General features: G+C 34.7%; 1 protein-coding gene across 6 annotated transcripts in view; it reads left to right on the top strand.

Annotated features, from left to right (window-relative positions):
- LOC132101664 (A-kinase anchor protein 13-like) overlaps positions 1-20,048 on the top strand; it is a 46,168-nt gene that overhangs the window by 1,449 nt on the left and 24,671 nt on the right. For 2 of the 6 annotated variants that reach the window (XM_059506789.1, XM_059506781.1), the window contains exons 2-9: positions 368-450; positions 10,658-10,721; positions 13,819-13,940; positions 16,314-16,597; positions 17,226-17,273; positions 18,182-18,241; positions 19,600-19,786; positions 19,894-19,996. In XM_059506789.1, coding sequence (XP_059362772.1) covers positions 368-450; positions 10,658-10,721; positions 13,819-13,940; positions 16,314-16,597; positions 17,226-17,273; positions 18,182-18,241; positions 19,600-19,786; positions 19,894-19,996 — 951 coding nt within the window. Of the gene's footprint in view, positions 1-367; positions 451-3,446; positions 3,598-10,657; positions 10,722-13,818; positions 13,941-16,313; positions 16,598-17,225; positions 17,274-18,181; positions 18,242-18,358; positions 18,560-19,599; positions 19,787-19,893; positions 19,997-20,048 lie in introns of those variants that run through there. The other 4 variants (XM_059506797.1, XM_059506807.1, XM_059506817.1 and 1 more) reach the window with 4 other exon arrangements.

The raw sequence follows: 20,048 nt of genomic DNA, 5'->3' as shown, positions 1-20,048 counted from the left end.
AATTCCTGAACTGAACTTTCTCCGTTCTCACAGTGACCGAAAAAGTACATTGGTACACCCATGTTTTTAAAAGAATATTGTTATCGTTGCTGAGTTACGCAACTAAACTAAAATAGCCAGATTTACCATTTCCAGAAATATGCCTATTTGGTTGGTGCTTTTGCAGTGCAGGACATGTTTTTACTTAATTTATCATGGCTCGTATATTCCATATTTGAGTGAACTACAAATAATGTTATTAAAATAATATTTTTTTTCTTTAATTTCACGAACAAATTTTTACTGTTTTTTTTTTTTTCTTTTACCTTTTTGAACATTAATATCTCACTGATTTTATGAATTTGAAATGCTGTATGTTCTGTCACAGTGTCGGATGCACGTTTGGAAGATCAGATGGACTTTCAAAGGACAGTGTGGCCGGATATCATGGACAAAAATGATGCACTAGTGGTAAGTACTTAACATATAATGTTTATAGACTTTATATTTAATTTACTATACTTGTGGGTGTATGTTGTGACATTAATGACATCCCATAATAGTTAGTTACCAAAAATAGTTTTTTTTTTTATATATACTGTTTTTGTTACTATTTTGTTTTAATGTTAATAGATGATTTTGACTTTTAGGTTTCACTGTTTTTCAGAATCACATGCCATTTTTGTTTAAAAGAGTTATTTAGTTGATGCTTGGCAAACCCAACAGGACACTTAAATTGATTTCAAACCTTTTTTTAACAGAAATAGCGTCATGCTTTTTTGCCATTATCTCTGTCAGTGAGATCCTCACATTCATCAGTATTTACAGTTGCTTTGAAGTAAATAATTTTGAACAGAGAGCTCCAAATGGGGGAGATATTTCCCTGAAAAAACATAACTTAACATTCTGTTACTCAGCAGCATTTCGTTTGGGTCCCCATGGTGTCGGGCACATTTATAAGCAATAACAGATGTGGTCCTCCCTTTTATCTTTAGGCCTGCTAGTTTTGAAAAGATCTGAGAATTATTATAAACATCTTAATATCCCGAAGTAATATCTTTGGATATGTGGTGCCAGTGCTACAATACAGAACAGAAATACACTACCGTTCAAAAGTCTGTTGATTTTTTTTTTTTCTTTTCTTATATTATTCATCAAAAGTGCATTAAATTGATGAAAAGTGAAAAAAAGACATTTATAATGTAAATTTTTTTTTTATAAAAAATAAACAAATCACAAAATTAAGTATTTACACACAAATTTTAAGCAGCACAACTGTTTTCAACACTGATAATAATAGGAATTGTTTCCGGAGTAGCAAATCATTATGTGACACTGAAGACTGAAGTAATGATGCTGAAAATTCAGTTTTGCATCACAGGAAGAAATTACAGTTTCAAATATATTAAAATAGAAAATGGCTATTTTAAATTGTAATAATATTTCACAATATTACTGATTTAACTGTATTTCTTTGATCAAATAAATGCAGCCTTGGTGAACACAATGAGACTTTGAATGGTACTGTATATGCAGACATATGCTCTGGTTTCAGTTTTGTTGGTTTACTCTAAAGTGCTTGCACACACAATGTGATTGTGCTCTTGTTATTCAAGGTAAAAAAAGTTGCTTGTGTGTCTGGGGTCACAGAAACACTAGATGTGGTAGCGTTGAGGCGTGAAGTCCAGAAGCAATGTGGATTTGTTTATTTTGTAAAAGTTCAAATCAGAGCACTAGAGATAGATGATAGAGATGCATACAGTGAAGCAATTGACAAAATGCAGTTAATTGACTTTTTGGGAGGCACAGTGTATCAGGTTACATAATGATTATTCACAGCACAGTGTTTTGAGCTGTAGTTGGGCAAGATCAGCCATTCTCCTGTTGGACATTGACAGTTTAATGGCGTGACATCTGGGCCAGCTGTTCATCCACAGGGTTCTTTACAACCGTTTGGGGGAATGGGGGGCTGGGATTACCGTTTTATGTGAACCACAAGTGCTGAAGGCCTTTTACTGCAAATTATAACCGGCCCCACCTGGCAATACATGAAGCCACGTTTTTTATTAATTTTTTTTTGCTTATTTGACCTCTGTATATCATGAGCAGATGGAAGAAATCACTAGTCAGTGTTGCTCAGCCTCGTTTCCTCTATGTTTGTGATTGTGTGTATACATGGTGCGCTAAACACTGAAAAGCTTTGACAGCGCTTCAATGGTGGTGTCCATCAGAAAGGCATCAGGGCTTTTCTCAGCATATCCCACCGGACAGGCTTTCCTGCAGGGACCCAACTCCGAGAAGGAAGGAGAACTGAGACGCAGAGAAAGAAAAGCGACTCTAATAGTCTTTCTTGTTCTGCAGTACTTTTTGAACTTTGTAGAAATACTGATTAGGAAGTATTTCTATAAAAGGCTATCAGACTCTCAGAAATATGCTCCGGACAAGCTAAGATGCTCTAATTAGAAATTGGTTATTTACGCAATGGCACGACTTTTAACAGGAAAATAATAATAATAATAATAAAAAAGCTTAAGTTAGCCGTTGTTGTGTGAGAGTTAACGTACCCGTGTTAAACGGAAATAAGCCAACTAATATGACAGAATTCCTCAAATCCATTTCTAATATTTATTAGATAATAGCATTGCTGTTGCTTTCCCTCCCAAATGATGTCACTTCCTGGAGGATGATGTAATCAAGGACCTGGCTTTTGTGAATTCAGGGATGTTACACAACACTAAGAGCATGGGAATATTGATATTAAAGACAAAAGAAAAACCTTTTAACAATGTGGGTTTTTTCTTCTTTTTAATATACTAATATAGTATTTAATTATATTTTAGATGGTTTTTTTTCATATATATTTTCTGTTTTCATTGCAATTTTAATTTAAATATGAGTAATTGTTATTTTTATTAGTTATTGGTTTTTATTTCTATTTAGTTTTTATTCATTGTTTTTTTTTCATTTTTAGTTTTAGCTAATTTAGTGCTTCAACTTAAACTAAATGAAAATCAGAAATGTTTTTCTTGTTTTTTTTCTCTTCATATTTCATTTCAATGTAAATGTTGTTGTTTTTTTTGTTTTTTTAGGCTTTTAGTTTTAGTTGGTGTTAATGTTAACTATAAACAGATTTTTTTTTTTATCTCAGGAAACCATTTTTTTTTAAACATTTTGATTGGAGGAAGAGAAAAAATGGAAACCATGGAAATTTTCTTTTGACAGTTTTTCATCTTAGTAGGTGCAGCATGACACATTTTCTGCTCATACCAAAGTAAAGAAATTATTTTAAATTCATGTGCACTTAAACGAAAGAGTCAGTGGGGTGGGATGGGTGGCAGGCAGTGTGTGTGTGTGAGAGAGAGAGAGAGAGAGGGGAGTGGAGGATGAGCGAGGGAAAGGGGCCGGTCCTTCACACAGATGTGAAAGATTAGGAACGTCTCACTTTTCCAAACGCTTGAGCTGTGGAGATTGTGCCTGTCAGGACCTCATGTGGGAAATAAGCTTTGTTCAGTGTCACGGTTTCTTCTTACGTGTGTTGGAAAGATGTACGAGCGATACAAGCGGAGATATAGTTTTTGTGCCAAAGGAGAGAGAACTGTGGATGTAGTTTTAATCAAGGTAAGAAGATCTGTAAGAAGAAATGTTGACATTCGATGCTGCTGCATTGTGACTGTATATGCTTTAAATTGTAGGTTTTAAACTAGTTCCACGGCACAAAGCTTGTACAGCAATGGATTTTTGTAAATTTACTAAATCTTTATAAAATTGATTGATTGCTTCCATTTTCCTCATTTGTAAGACCCTTTGGATAAAAGTGCTGCTAAATGACTAAATGAGATCTCTGACATTTTAATGCAGACATTGCCATCAATCGCAGTTTGAGACATTTAATAAATATATACAGCAATCTCACATGGGTCTCCTCAGGAGTTTCAGAACAGAGCACAACTGATATCTCATTTATGATCTTTCCTATATACTTAAATATGACTCTTTACTTATTATAATTGATTTTCAGAAAGTATTGCTAACTTATATTAACAATGGTTTTCCAAACTAATGTTCATATAAAGCGTCTGTTCCTGTAAGCCATGTCTGTGCATTTGCAGTCAGCTGTTATTTCTGAGTGTCTGAACTCTCTCATGTCTTATTTGTTGATTCATAGTTCTTTCGTTGGCTTGACATTCTGCCATTTACACATCATGCCAGACTGAACACTTGTTTTCAGCTGTTTAATGTGGTTCAACAGACACACACACTGAAGCGTTGATCTGCCAGTTTGATCAAACAATGAAGACGTGTGACTTGATCGGTCTTAACAGTCATTAGCACAGATGTCACTTCTTTCCAAACCTTAAATCCCTAAGCTCTCAGTAAATTATTGAACTATTTGTTTCGTGTTATTGCCGTCAAGATTTTGTATATCTCTCACATGGCAGTTCATGACTCAATTTCCTCTTTTGAATTTGAATGCCTGTGGTCATTGAGTCACTGAGTCATTTGATTCAGTACAGTTGATTCAGTGTATTTGAAGCCAATATAAACAGAATTCATAGGTTTATTGTAAATGATTCATCATTGCACATTATTCCAAAGTACAGTACTTGTCTTTGTAAAAAAAATATTTTTCAGGTGAACAATCCCTCTTGTTTTTCAACCTTTTATCATAGTCAACTTTTTACACTAAAATTAATTCTTGATTTATATAATTAACTCCCACACCCTTTTCTTTTCGATTATGGTTTTTCACTCAAATTTCATACACCACATTTCAAAAGTGTGGGGTTGGTAAAATGTATTTAATGTTTTTGAAAACTCTCTAATCAAGGCTGGATTTATTTCATAAAAGAATACAGGTATATCTTGAAATAAAAATAAATATTGTTAAATATTATTACAATTTAAATAACGGTTTTCTATTTTAATATACTTTTAAATCGAATTTATTCCTCTAATGCAAAGCTGTATTTTCAACATCATTACTCCAGTCTTCAGTGTCACATGATCCTTCAGAAATCATTTTAATATGCTGATTTGCTGCTCAAGAAACATTTCTTATTCTTATAAAAGTAAAAAAAAAAAGTTGTGCAGCTTAATATTTTTGTAAAAACTGTTTATTTTTTCCCGAGATTCTATGTTAAAAAGAAATTTCAAAAGAACAGCATTTATTTTAAATAGTATTTGTGTTACTTTTGATCAATTTAATGCATCCTTATTTTAAATAAAATCCCCTAATTATAGAACTGTAGTGTATTTCAAAAGTAAAATGTTTTGCAAGTGATTCTAGTGCATTTCTCTAGCCTTCCGTGCTTAATGACTCCTAAAGACTGGATGGCTGTTAGATTGGAGAAATGCCTCTGGGAAAGCTCAGATACAATGTTTTGACTGTAAATGGAGTTTGTGCATGAGTGTGTGCGTGTGTTTGCACATACATGTTGAGGTCAGGAACTGCGTGAGTGGAAGGGGCAGCTCAGTTTGGTGACCGTCTGGGAGCCGCTTCTCAAATCCTAACGGTTTCCTTTGGCTCTCAGCCTGGAGATGGAGATGGAGACGGGCCGTCGGCCAAGTGACTTCATAGCGCTGTACTGCAACTAAAAAATCACCATCTTTACAATCAGCACAAACTAGAGATTTTGAAGCTTTGCACAATTTGAAGACGCAGATCTTGGAAACACAAATGGTCTTGTAGGAACAGAAATTAGATTCAAAGTGTCCCACTAACTGATTAACGTGGTCTTATCGGGCCATAAATTTTATCCTTACGCAGTTGCTTTTGTATTACAGCTTTTTTTTTGTATTCCCGCTGCATGCATCGAGAGCCAGCGCACGGTCTGTGCATTTTCAAACCAGATGTGTTTTTATTGGGTACACTTCTGAATGCTCTGAGCTTGACAGAGTCTGCTGGCATGGCCTTTTTGGTTTCTCCCCTAGCGCTGCAAATATGCAGTGTGAACGGCAGCGGTGCCAGATTCTGGAATGGGACACTGGGCCATGTTTGGCTCTAAACAGACTTCAGGGTTTGGGCCTGTGTAATGGAGATCTTTAGTGGATCACAATATACAGTGGTTGACATGTAAGCATGCAGTTTATTGTTTGATGTTATTCTTTTTTAGATGGATAGATGGATTATGGTTTGATTCAAGCACATTTGTTGTAACACTAATTCAGTGAGTAAACTAAAATTAATGAGTACTTGATGAATAAACTCTCAGGCACTCTTAAAAATAAAGATTCAAAAGGGTATTTTATACAGTGATGCAGTAGAAAAAAATAATTGTTTTCCCAAAGAACCATTCAGTGGACAGTTCTTATAAGAACCATTTTTGTAGTGAAAAGAACATCTTTAAATTCTAACGACCCCATGTTCAGAGTAAAGAACCTTTGGTGTGGTTGAATTCCAAATAAATTAAAAGTTCTTTATGGAACAGTAGATGCCAATAATGAACCTTTATTTTTAAAGTGACGTGACATACAATACAGCGACCCATACTCAGAATTCGTGGTTTGAATTTAACCCATCCAAAGTGCCCACACACACAGCAGTGAACACACACACACCTGGAGCAGTGGGCAGCCATTTATGCACCCGGGGAGCAGTTGGGGGTTCGGTGCCTCGCCAAAGGGCACCTCAGTCATATTATTGCCGGCCCGGGACTCGAACCCACAACCCTAGGGTTAGGAGTCAAACTCTCTAACCACTAGGCCATGACTTCCCCCTTTAAAGGTGTAAATGCCTCTATCAATCTCTATCAGTCTCTTTTGCATACGTATAGCTCAGTGGCAGTTAGAGATGCAAATGTTTATTTTATATTCAAGCTGGTTTGGTTTTTAGTCCCCTTAAGCTGATTCATGGAGTTGCTTTTTGAAACAAAAGAAAGTCTCTGTTACTGTACATACTGAATGCGATTGATAGGTTAAATATGCCATATTTCAGTTATTTGTTTCTGGAGCAGAACTGAACCCTTTTGGCCTATCAGTTTGTGGTCTCCTGCTCAGTCAAACTTTTACATTGACTCAGTATTAATATATTCTGAATAAAGTTATTTTTTTAATACTTTAAAATGCAACAGAACACTCTAAGAGCTCAATAGTTTGAGGTCAGTAAGAAATTATTACTTTTGTTCAACAAGGATGTATTAAATTGCTCAAAAGTGGCAAGACTTTTACACTTTTACAAGAAATTCTTAAAATAAATTGTTCTTGTGAACTTTACATTCATTAAACAATGAAAATTTTTTTCCTGGTTAAAAGAATAATAATAAGCAAGTGCAAATCGTCATATTATAATGATTTCTGAAAGATCATTTGACATTGAATGCTGGAGTAATGATAGTGAAAATTCATAAATAAATTACATTATAAAGTATACTGAAATAGAAAACCGTTATGTTAAATTGTAATTATATTTCACAGTATTAAGCTTCGTACACACCGGGATGATTATCGCACGCTTATCGCCGATGTTTTTCGAAGCGTCTTTTGTGTTTTGTGAAGATCAGATTAAATTGTGCAAATTCACTCCCTGACATTAGATGGTGCTTACTGAAAAACAGAAAAACCACGGGACACATCGAATCCTATTTGATCTGCAATCCCTCTCCATAACGACTCCCTCTTATCGAGATTTTTATAGTCGCTGTCACGTTTGTCGTAAAACTCTTTGTGTTCAGGCACCAATGAGACCAGTAGCTCTACATTCATCTTGCCTCGATGCATCTTCTTGGTCTACTTCCTCTTCTTTGTTTGGTATCACGTGAAAGTGAGTGAAAGTGACATTCAGCCAAGTATGGTGACCCATACTCAGAATTCGTGCTCTGCATTTAACCCACACAGAGCAGTGAACACACACACACACACACTGTGAACACACATCCGGAGCAGTGGGCAGCCATTTATGCTGCGGCACACGGGGAGCAGTTGGGGGTTTGATGCCTTGCTCAAGGGCACCGAAGTCGTGGTATTGCCGGCCCGAGATTCGAACCCACAACCCTAGGGTTAGGAGTCAAACTCTCTAACCACTAGTCCATGACTTCCCCCATGTGCTCGGCAAGATCGCTTTGTGCTTGAGCACACCACCAAGTTGTGTTTTACTGTAACTTCAGCAGCTCCAGGCACATGAACAAAAGTGCCAATCTCATTGGTCAGCCAGTTTTTAACGCGGCTCGTCAAACCAATAAATGAGCACGAGGCATTTTTTTTACGCCTTGTGTTTTGAGTGTCGGTGTGCACACTCACATTTGTGCACTTTGTTTAGTCACGAGACTGTTCGCTAATAAATGTTAGCTATAATCACGCACGATATTAGCCCCGGTGTGAGCAAGCCTATATTTTTTTTAAATAAATGGACCATTTTCTAAGCATAGAGACTTCTTTCAAAACCTTTAAAACATTCTACCAGCCACTAATGGATGTAATTGTTTTGTGCATAATTTACTATTAATTTCTTTCCTCAAATCATCTCGCACATTTGATCTCTATATTTGCCGTCTCTGACTCTGGACAAATGGATCTGATTTTAGTGTGAACAATGCCTAAGAAGGGATTCATTCATCCAATGAAAACATCTTGTACACTTTATAATTAAACCCTCAACCTATTTGCTCACAGTATGACAGCTATATGTCTCGTTTAGAGTTCTGCCGCTTATGCCTAAACAATACAGCTCTTTTCATTTGTAATCTTTTTCATCTTTGTTGGCGTTTCAGCCGCAGTGGATGTGTGATATCATCAGTCACTATGATGGGAACTGCTGTACGGATAACCCAAAGAGTGTGTGTTTGTGCTCTCTGGGCTTGTGTTTGGGACAGTGTTCTCCACACGCAGTGCCTTCCCAGAGGCACACAGTGGTTAGTCAGAGCCCTGGCATGAACGTGCTCATCAATGGAGCGTTGTGCATTGTTAATTGCTTTAAAACTGTGCATGGCCACTTGGTTTTTGAGGGTGTGAACATAATTAGTCCATGCTCTTGGGTCAAATCAGAAGCCATTTTTCTCGTTCTTCACGTTTTTCTCCTGTATTCCCTCCCTCTAGGGATCTATTGTTGGCCGTCTTTCTCCCCCATCCGATCTTGCATCACCTGGACGACCCTGTAGCTGGGTTATAACAAAGGCAAAAGAGCTTTTCAGTGGGCTTTCCAGCCGAGTGAATAACCATCAACGTGGCAGGTCGCTGTAATACAGGCTTTCTGTTGTGGGGCTTTGTACAGGTTGCTGTTCGTAACATGAGATCTGTGTAAACCTTTCCAATATAATGTATTTATTCACCCTTTTAGTGCCTCAGATCAAAAGCTGACATAGAGTAGGCAAGCAGGCATGAAATTTATTGAGCCTCTTTAGTATAATACAGACTGGACTAAAAAAGGGAAGTATGGTATACTAGATACACAAGAACTTAAACTCTTAATTTATTTATTTATTTATTTATTTATTTAGCACCAAGCCATATGTGACCTGTGTTAGGACTGCTTTGTCTGCTGGTTTGTTTAAAACAAATTAAGAATTGCAAAATAGACTCCCTGCTTTTTTTTCCAGCATTCTCTCCAGTCTTTAGTGTCACACGATCTTTCGGAAATCATTATTTATATATATATATATATATATATATATATATATATATATATATATATATATATATATATATATATATATATATATATATATATATATATATTTATATTTCTTATTATTATCATCAGTGTTGGAAAAAGGGAACCGCAATACATTTTTCAGGATTCTTTGATCAATACAAAGTAAAAAGGTACAGCATTATTTGAAATAGAAATATGTTTTTAATGTCTTTACGGTCTCTTCAATATACTAATACATTTAATGTGTCTTTGCAGAATTAATAATATATATATATATATATTTCAATACCATATTTGGTGGAGGAACTGTTTGTTTTTCTTCATAATTGTTATTTTAAAATTACTCAACAATAGGGATTTATTTTTTCTGTTGGCCACCATTTTTAATGTTTTTTTTACCACAATTTCCTCTTTACAAAAAAATAATAATAAAAGAAATCATTAATTTGCTTTAATGTATAACTCCCTGTATTCATTTATTTACATAAAAATTAAATATTTCATAGGTAATAATTAAACTTAACAATGAATTAAGGTTGTGAAATCACTGTAGCGCACAGCCCTTAATGGCTTATTGCTTTATTTTACAACATACTCAAACTTAGCTTATCTTATTTGAGCTGGATCTGTTTTATAAGCTGGGTTTTTTAATTGCAGCCATTGTTTCTTCTATGCATTGGATTGAATCCAGCCAGCAGTAGTTTGTTTGGATGTCTGGCTTGTGGGGAGCATCTCAGCATTGGATCCTGATTGCTGAAGCCGCTGTGGTCCCTCAGGGCCGGTGCGAGGTGGTGTGTGGTCTATGATGAGTGAGATGCAGCTGTTATGGGGTCCACAAACCACAGACTGAGCTCTAACCTCATATATGCTGCAGTCTCTGAGCGTATCTGAGCAAAGCTGCTGCTTCTGTGGCCTAGGCATTCACTAGAAACCCACGGTTTCATTGACCTTTTCAGCAGTGAAAGAAAATGAAAAAACTCATCTAATTTGAATGCAGTCTGATGTTTAAATTTGCTTTGAATATGTTAAACAACTTTTTTCCAGCTAGACAGTCACATGAGTAAGACCATATCTTCCTCTTTCTGTCCCCAGATCCACAGAGACAAAGACGCACTGTGTTCCAGTGTTTCCCAGAAGAGACACAACTTATCCACAGGTAAGATCACACTTCCACGACACTGATATCATGTTGATGGTTATGTCATTCAATGCTTATATTTATCTAACTGAACTTGATTTTAGCTTGTCCATTTCAGCAGCCATTATTTCAGTCTTCGGTGTCACATGATCCTTCAGAAATCATTCTAATATGCTGATTTGCTGCTCAATTATTATTATTATTAATGTAAAAAAAAATGCATTCATTTTTAAATCCTACCCCAGACTCTTCAGTGGTAGTGTAGCAAGGTGTCCAGAAAATTATTAAGCTGCTCAACCGTTTTCAACTTTGATGATAATAAGAAAAGTTCTTGAAATTCTTGAACAGCAAAACAGCATATTAAAATGTTTTCTGAAAGATCTTTGCCATAGCAGGAATAAATTATATTTAAAAATATATACATTCAAATAGAAAAACGGTTATTTTAAAATGTAATAATATTTGTTATATTACTGCTTTTAATGTATTTTCAATCAAATAAATGCAGCCTGGGTGAGAATAAGTCTTAAAAATATTTAAAAAATCTTATTTATAAGTTTTTGAATGGTAGTGTGTTTAATTCAGTACTAAAAAAAAGTTTTCATAACACTTTACAATTATAATTTATTAACATAAATTAAACTAGTTAACAAACAAACATTGAAAAATACTTCTAAAGCATTTATTAATTGTAGTTAATATTCATTTTAACATTTTAACATAAAATCAATAATTGTGCCTGATAATATTTAATGTATCTGAACTGACATGAACTAACAACAGTATTTTTTTTATATGTAAACAAAGATTAATAAGCACTGCAATAAATAAATTGAGATTTTTTTAGTTCATTTTAGTTAATGCATTAACTAACATTAACTAATGGGTGCTTATTGCAAAGATTTGATAGCAAACTATTGTCTGAAACAGTTAATTAAAATCTAATTATATCAATCTGCTTTCATGTATTTGTGTGCTTTTTTGTGCGTATGTTGTAGGTTTGGAAACATGTTAACGTAATTTTCTCTCTGATTCATTTGTGAGTCACGTCGCTCATGCACTTCATGTGATGAGCAGTGTTTTGTGTGGCATGTGTGCCTGCTTATGAGGTTCCTCGACACTTAGGATGCTGTCTGTGTAGGCTGTAATGTAAGCCACAGTTTCTTGTACAAAAACATTTCCACCCTCTCTTTGACCCTTAGAATTAAACAGGCTGTTTTGATGTTTGTACCTTTAAGACTTCTATACAATATGTAAATGACTTCAGTTATGATTGGCTTGCTTTCCAGGAAGGCGTAAACTTTGCATTGTAAACAGTGGAGTGTGTCTACACAGACTGAACCATTTAATTTCAGAAGAGAAAGGAAAAACTTGTTTTCTTATAGTGAGGTTCTTAAGGAAGTATGATGTGTGCTTTTTTGTGCACATGTTGTAGGTTTGGAAACATGTTAACGTAATTTTCTCTCTGATTCATTTGTGATGCACAAGGAACAGGGTTTTTTTTTCACCTATTGTAAACATAAGTGGCATAACTTGCTTTTTTCCAGTTAGACTACCCTGAATGAATTGTCTTAAACACACAACTTTATCACTGATCACTGATGTGTCTTTGTAAATGCGAGAAGTGGGTTGAGATTTATTAATCACTCCCTTGCAATCATCAAACATTTTTACAACATTTAACAATATAGCAATACAGTTGCATGGTTTCAGGTTTGTCACAGTGCTGTGTTTTAAAACCATACAACATTTTTTTTTTTAAATATATATTTTTTTATTTACATTTTTTTCATTAACATGCTAAACATATTGTTCTATTTAATTATTGTTCTTGTTCTATTTAATTAATAATTAAATACAAATATTATATATTTGTATTTCATTATTCAATTTCTTTTTTATTGCTTAATTTTTCCTTTTTTATTTACTATTTATTTTTAACCTTTATATTATACAGCAAAATGTTTTAATTTCTTTGCATTGCATTTCTTTGTGGTGCGTTGCATTGCATTGGAACTTCCAGGTACTGTAACAGGAGAAATTGCATTTTGACGATCACAATTTCACGTTTCATCAAATTACAATGTTTTTAAAACCAACTATTTAACTATTTAAAACTTTTAATCTACCTTTTTTTTTAATTAACGTGCCAAAATATTGTTCTTTTTATTTTTTGCTCCTCTGTTTTCAATAACATGCAAATGGTAGAGCATTGCGTTAGCAGCGCAAAAGGTTGTGGGTTCGGTTCCCAGGGAACACATGTTAGCCTGAATGCACTGTAAATCGCTTTGGATAAAAGCGTCTGCTAAATGCATACATTTAAAATTGTAATTTTAACTTACAGTGCATTCAGGCATTTAGCATTAAAAAAATTATGATGAATCATATCAAAAGCATACTACAAATAACCAAATGTAACTTGGATTATATATAGATACGAAACAGAATTTTTCTCAGGGGCCTGTCATGACCTGTGTGTTTTGTTGTCAGTTGTTTATCTGCAGCTGAGGTAATGACGCTTGCTTTTACTATAGCATTGAGAGCACACGCATAGAGAAAGGTCAGCTGTAGCGGTCCCAGCGACATCCCAAAACATGGAGCCACCTGTGTGTTGTGTGACAGCTGATGAAGCTCACACCCTCGTGACAGATCTGCGAGTGCTGATCCCAGCCTTCACACTCACTCTCTTTAACGCTTATACAGTGAGTGTGTTGCACTTTAAAAGACTAGAAGAAAGCGAGAGAGGGAGGGAAACAGGCGGTATTTTTCTAGGTTATGGAATCTGTTGAGGTTTATCATGATGGTTTTGTCTCCCTCGTGAAATGGTTTTGTTACCCACGCGGCGGTATGGTACTGAGAGACGCTTCAGATGCTTCTATCAAGATAGTCAGACTTTGCTGTCGTGAATGCATGTGCTGTTGAACAAAGATCTGTTCTGAAGAGGACATCACACGTTTTGTTTAAGAGGACATTAAGGCTTCAGTAAGAGAACCTCTTTGGAGACTTTTATGATAGACTTTATCTGGATAAACAAGCTATTTGTGGCACGCTGCTTTTCATAGTAAATGCTGTAAATTTGTCTGTCATCATGTAAAACTGTGTGTGTTTGTTGCAGAAAGTTCACAGTATCCAGAGTTTTACACTTGCAACTCAGAAACAGTCACATTCCGAGACTCAGGAAGCGATACAGATGGATTTCTCAGTCCTGACACTGGAGAGGAAAACATCTTCAGAAAGGTGAGCAAAATCATTACATTTTTGGAAGAAATGTGCATTGTTTGCCACATTGGGCATTGTTATATGGTTGCTTACTGCTTAAGTCTTTGGTATTTTGGTCCCTATATATGGCTTGATTGTCTCTCTCAGTGTTTATTTTATTTTATTTTTCCAGCGGGCAAAATAATTGGTCTGCTTATTTTGAAAATGAATGGAGCACAACTAGCTGCACACATGTGAGGATTCATTCATGTCTGCACAAGTGTGCAAGATGACCCATGTATAAAAGTTTAATACCGAGGTTTAACAGTTTTGAAAAGTCCCTAACTTGAAATATGAGGAATAGTAAAAGTGATTGCTTGTCACAGGGGATTTAAAATGTTTTCATGGACCCCCAGATGTGATGATCCCCTTGATATAAAATGAGTTACAAATGTTCATGTAATATAAAGAGATATGTATACTATAAATTGTATACTATATTTTAACTTAACTAAATCTTTCAATGTAATTTTAATTTACTTTTATTTAATTTCGTTGTATTTTTTTTTCTCTGAACATTTCTCTGGCCCATCTTCCACCGACTAAAAGCCTTTAAAAAAACCCCCACTAATAACCACTTAATGCAGAAAAGAAATTCACAAGTATGATACATATCCGGTGATGAATGCAGTATTGGTATTTTTGTGTGTTCATGTGAGCACAAGGGTTTTTGTTGATTTTGAGGACACCTAAATGTTAAAATCCTCCGGGGGTTTTTATTTTTTATTTTTCACTAGGTCACGTGTCTATAAGTTCTCCAGAACCCTTTTAAAACCTCTTGCACACTCGCACACACACTTACAAACCACCCCCTCTGCTTCCTCACACACACGCTCAATAGAAGCTATTTCAGGGGCGCGTGAATAGAGGGCTTTCATCCCCCCAGAACATAGACGAAAACCTCAATGTGTGTCAGAAGCTCAAATCCTCTTCACCTTGTCTCACCAGCGCTCGGCGCAATAGACTCATCAAAACCTCACACCAAGGCAGAACATAGGATACGGTTTGTGTGTGGCACAAGATGCCTGGATGGATGAAAATAAGGAGTCTGTGAGTGTGTGTTGGTGCGTAGACGTCTTGGTCGGTCTAGCAGACTCATTTAACTCTGATGATGATTCAGTGACATACTTTTTTCACTTTAAAGTGACAGACAGCAGTCTGAGAGATGCACACAAGTTTGAGGCAAACAAACTCTTACAGTTTAGGTATACTTCAGATGCGAATCAGTTTTATAGAATAAATTTGAGGAAATTAATAAAAAGCTCTAAAAATGAGAAAAAATGCTAATAATACGATGATATTATTGCTCTGTTCAATTTTGAAATGTCCTCAATGCAAACTTTTCAAAATTTAGTCTTCAATATTACATTTCATATAGAATTCAAATGTTAATCAAAAATAGGTCATGAGGTCAGGAGTAGTTTTGTTATTGTTTCCTAAAAAAAAAAAAAAAAAAAAAGAATAATAATTTTTAGATAAAAAAAACTACATTTAATGAAAATTAGAAATGTTACCTTTGCAGCTTAACTAAAATATGTACTAAATTACTATCACTAAAACTGAATTAAAAATAACTTAAAGGTAAATATAAAACACCCTGACACACACACTATATATTAAATGATAAAACAAAATATAATTTAATAATGAAAATATTGAGAAAAACTTTAAAAAAGTATATACGAAAATGAAAATAAAATAAAAGAATAAAATAAAAAAGAAGAACCAGCAAGGGGAAATAAATATATATATATATATATATATATATATATATATATATATATATATATATATATATATATCTATATCTTTATTCCATTTAACAAAAACAAAGCAAAAATTTTAGATGGAAAACTTAAAACAAACTTTTACAAATATTAGAGATGTTGCCTTGGAAACTGACAAGTTGACAAAATCTGAAATGAACTGAAAATTTTTTTTTATTAAAGCTAAATAGAAATATATAAAACCCCTAAATTAATAAAAATGACAATCACAATTTAAAAAAAAAAACTTAATAATGGTAAATAAATATTTAAAATAACACTGGCCATAGAATCAACATAGTGCTACTTTGCAAACGCTGTATCTTCATATATATGTATATTGTATAATGTTTTTTTTTGTCATACAATAATACACTTAAAAAAAAAAGATTTACTTAGTTAAATACTCTCAGTAGCATTTTTGGCAGAACAAATGCTTGAGCTTTTTAAGTTTTTTTTTTTTTTTTCGTTTACGAGACATAGCCAGGTCTTATAGCACAGTAGTGCTTTGTTGTGCTGAAAAATTTCATCTGTCTTAACAAAAGGCTTTTAGGTCATTTGTGTCTGATTGGTGTTTATTGCTCAGGGGCACGAGGCTGTAGGTGGGGGCGACAGCACGAGCGAGGTGTCCGTCTCCTGCTCCTCCACGGACGACACGGCCAGCGTGGGACATCCCAGCTCCTCGGCCGAAAGCTCTGAGGAGGTGCGGCAAGGAGGAGAGGCAGAAGAGGAGGCCAAAGACAGGCTGACGGAGGTGCCGCTGACTGCCTCTCTCTGCCGGTCCACCGTACGCTCACTCTCTCCATTACGCAGACACAGCTGGGGTCCTGGGAAGAACCAGGGAGGAGAAGAAGAAATGAACCAGCGCAGGTACACGAGGAGATGTTGATGATGCTAAAGCTTGTTCTTAGGACCATTATTATTTTTCAGCTCTGTGAAAACTGATTCTCGGTACGTCAATATATATATATATATATGTGTGTGTGTGTGTGTGTACATTTATTAGTTTAAAAATACAGGGTAGAAACTAAACTAGAAAAAATTTTTAGTTTAAAATAATTGTTTTATATTTTAATATATTTTAAAACATAATTTATTTCTATGATGTAAAATGCTACATATTTAGTTTTCAGTGTCACATGATCCTTAAGAAATCATTCTGATATGCTGATTTTGTGCTTAAGAAATATTTTCACATATAATACATTTTAACGCACTGAATTAACTCCCTCTCAGAATGCACTGAATGCTAATGCATTAGCACCTTAAACATGACATGCTGTGAGAATGACATCGCTCACACTTCTCATCATGTGACACCCTTTTCTCACCTCGCTCTTCCCTTTGCTCTTCATTTGCATTCACTCATTTTTGAGAAGTAATTCCATACTTTACTAGTTTCACTTTTACTTCTCAGAGGCTCTTATTGTACAGATCTTTGAAGTCAAAGTAGGTTAATCTTTCATATTTTCATGTCATCTCATCTTTTCATTTCCAGTTCTGTACGAAGTACAGGAGAGAGAAAGCCTGTGTTTTACAGAAGAAGGTATCATATTTTCTTTTATATTCTTTATTTTAAGATGTTCATTAGTATCTGAAATCAGTATAAAGTTTGACAGTGATTCCCATTTCCATGCATCACTGTAATGAATATTTGACAATGAAACCCAATTTTTTGTATGTTTTTGAAATTAAAAAACTATTCATTTTCTCCATACTTCCCCCTACAGTTAATAAACCCAGTATGTATGCATGTATTTGTTTGTTTGTTTAAATCACTTGTTTTTTTTTATTTGTTTATAATTTATTCATTTTATGTATTAAATATTTGTTTTTTACATTTTATTTTCTGTTAAATTTTTTATCTATCTATCTATCTATCTATCTATCTATCTATCTATCTATCTATCTATCTGTCTATCTATCTATCTTTTTTATTTAGCTATTCATTTTTTATTATTTATTGATAAAATAATGCATAATTTATTTTTTAATAATGTATTTATTCATTTTTATTATTTACTAATTCATTCTTGTGTTAATATATATATATATATATATATATATATACACAAACACACACACATATATATATATAGGTGTGTGTGTGTATGTGTGTGCGTGTGTGTTAATTTATATTAAATAGATTTAATTTTATTAATTTCCATGCTGGCATTGCATAAATTACAGTACTGGCGATGGCAATTAAACCCATATATTTTTTTTAATATGTTTTGCCCCCCACCTGTCCCCCCTCCTCCCCAAAATAAGAAGTTTTTATGGAGAAAATGAATAGTATTTTAACTTCTTGAACCCTACTTTTCTGATCTATAGGAGCGTAATAATCAACCCAGTATCTTTCATCAAACTGTTAACTGAACAAATCTTCATTTTTCCACTCTACTACTCCTCTAACTGGTTTGTGCCCTCTGGCGCCCCCTATATTTTGGCCAGTCTGAGCTGGTGCCCCAGTGAACCCTGTCGAGAGCTGGAAGAAATTAGAGAGCTCATCAGGTACTGCAAGTGTACGACTGCGTTGTGTGCAAGCTTCCTGTAAATCCAACCGAAGAGCCAACCCCTCTGACTTGCACAAAGAGCTTTTGCATCAACATTTGCATTACCTGTTTGTCAGAGCAAAGTGAAACGTTTGTTTAGGCCTTATTCTGTGCTGCTTCAGTCAGCTTAGAGAAATGATGGATTTTGAAAGTTAGACGTGTTCCTTCAGAGATACATAGGAGGGGCTTTTTGCGGTGTAGTTTTTGTTGTAGCTTCTTTTGTTGTTTGTTACGTGATGACTAATACTGTTGTACTCGAAACTGGTCTGAATGTCAGGTAAGCGGATGTTTGTAACAAACCTGCTTCAGATTGTGGCACCGAAATGTAAAATAATATTGAATATGCCTGATTTAACTTGACTACAATGGTTTACACCAATTAAAGCTATTTTTAAGTGTCAGATCAGTAAGACGTAATCATAATTTTCACTTTTGTACAGTGTAGTGTTTTTTTTTGTGATCTCGATACAGCTGGAAATATTCTAGCCACCTGTAGGTTCATATATATATATATATAGCATCCTAAAACACTTCTCAGTTTGCCTTGGTTTGCTATTGTGCTATTCTGTGTGCAGCTTTGAGCTTTTAGTTTGTCTATGCATCGCTCAGTCTTGGTGTCTCGTACTAACAGCAGCCATTCTGTTGAAATTCACTATTTTGGTGTGCTAGATTTGAACAGAAATAGCTTAAATCTGTGAGCTTTTCGTAGTCTGAAAACTGAATCATTTCAATAATGCACTTTTAGTACTTTTTGAGGATGTCCAAATGGGTTCTTTAATTTTAACTTCATAAAAACTTCTTACAGCATAAGAGTCATTATAATGTAAAATAAATAAGTTCTGAATCATTTTTGGGTACTACTTTAGTGGGTTTAGTGTAATATCAACATCCACTTTGCATATTTTGCATCTTGTTGGTTAGTAGTATACAACAAAAAGACATATGTATGCCTTTTTGGGTGAAAAATAAATCATGTAAACACTATTTATTTTGATGTGATTATAAAAATCTGTGAGGGACAGATGTGATGATCAACAGGTACAAAACAGTATGTACCGCACACGCTCAGCTTTGCTTTCTTTTGTATCACTTTAAATAAGGCGACTCAAAGTCTTTCTTTCTTTTATTTTTTTTATTTTTATTTTATATATTTATAATTTATTTTTATTATTGATTTATTTGTTTTTAACTGTTATTATGTTCTATTTTAAATGGTTTTTACTTTTTTAAAATTTTATTCATGCTTTTTTTTTATCATTTTCTTTTCTTTTTTCTTTCTTAGCCTAACTTGGTTCTCTATGGTGTGTTCTGTTGTAGTTATAGTTTGGAGGGTCTAGCAGCAGGGATTGAGGATGGCAAACGTTGGATACCGCAGTCCGGAGGTCCATCCACACATCAGCGAGGGGTTCAGAGGCAGGAAAGTGAGGAGAGGGGCTCGCTGATGTCTCTCACAGAAGAAGGTCCTGAGTCTGATTTGGGAGAATGCAGCATACCAGCTGGTCAGGTGAGCTATCTAAGAGCCATCTTCTCCAAATCAGGACATTTAGGTCACATTCAGGACATTTTTACTTCTGTAACTTTATCACTGAGCATCTGAGTCTTTGATTTCAGAAATCAAGGAAGTATCATCAGTTCAGACACAGTGGTCCATCTGTGACTCTCCCCCTCAAAAAATCAGTCTCTATGCTTTCCATAAGCCAACGGGACATAGATGGTAAGTAAAGCTGCTTTATTTCCATTTCTTTTCTCAGTTTCTGGCCTCTAGA

Source organism: Carassius carassius, chromosome 2 (assembly GCF_963082965.1).
Source record: "Carassius carassius chromosome 2, fCarCar2.1, whole genome shotgun sequence".
Taxonomy (NCBI): domain Eukaryota; kingdom Metazoa; phylum Chordata; class Actinopteri; order Cypriniformes; family Cyprinidae; genus Carassius; species Carassius carassius.
The sequence above is the reverse complement of the archived record's forward strand: the minus strand, read 5'-3'. Positions and strand labels throughout refer to the sequence as shown.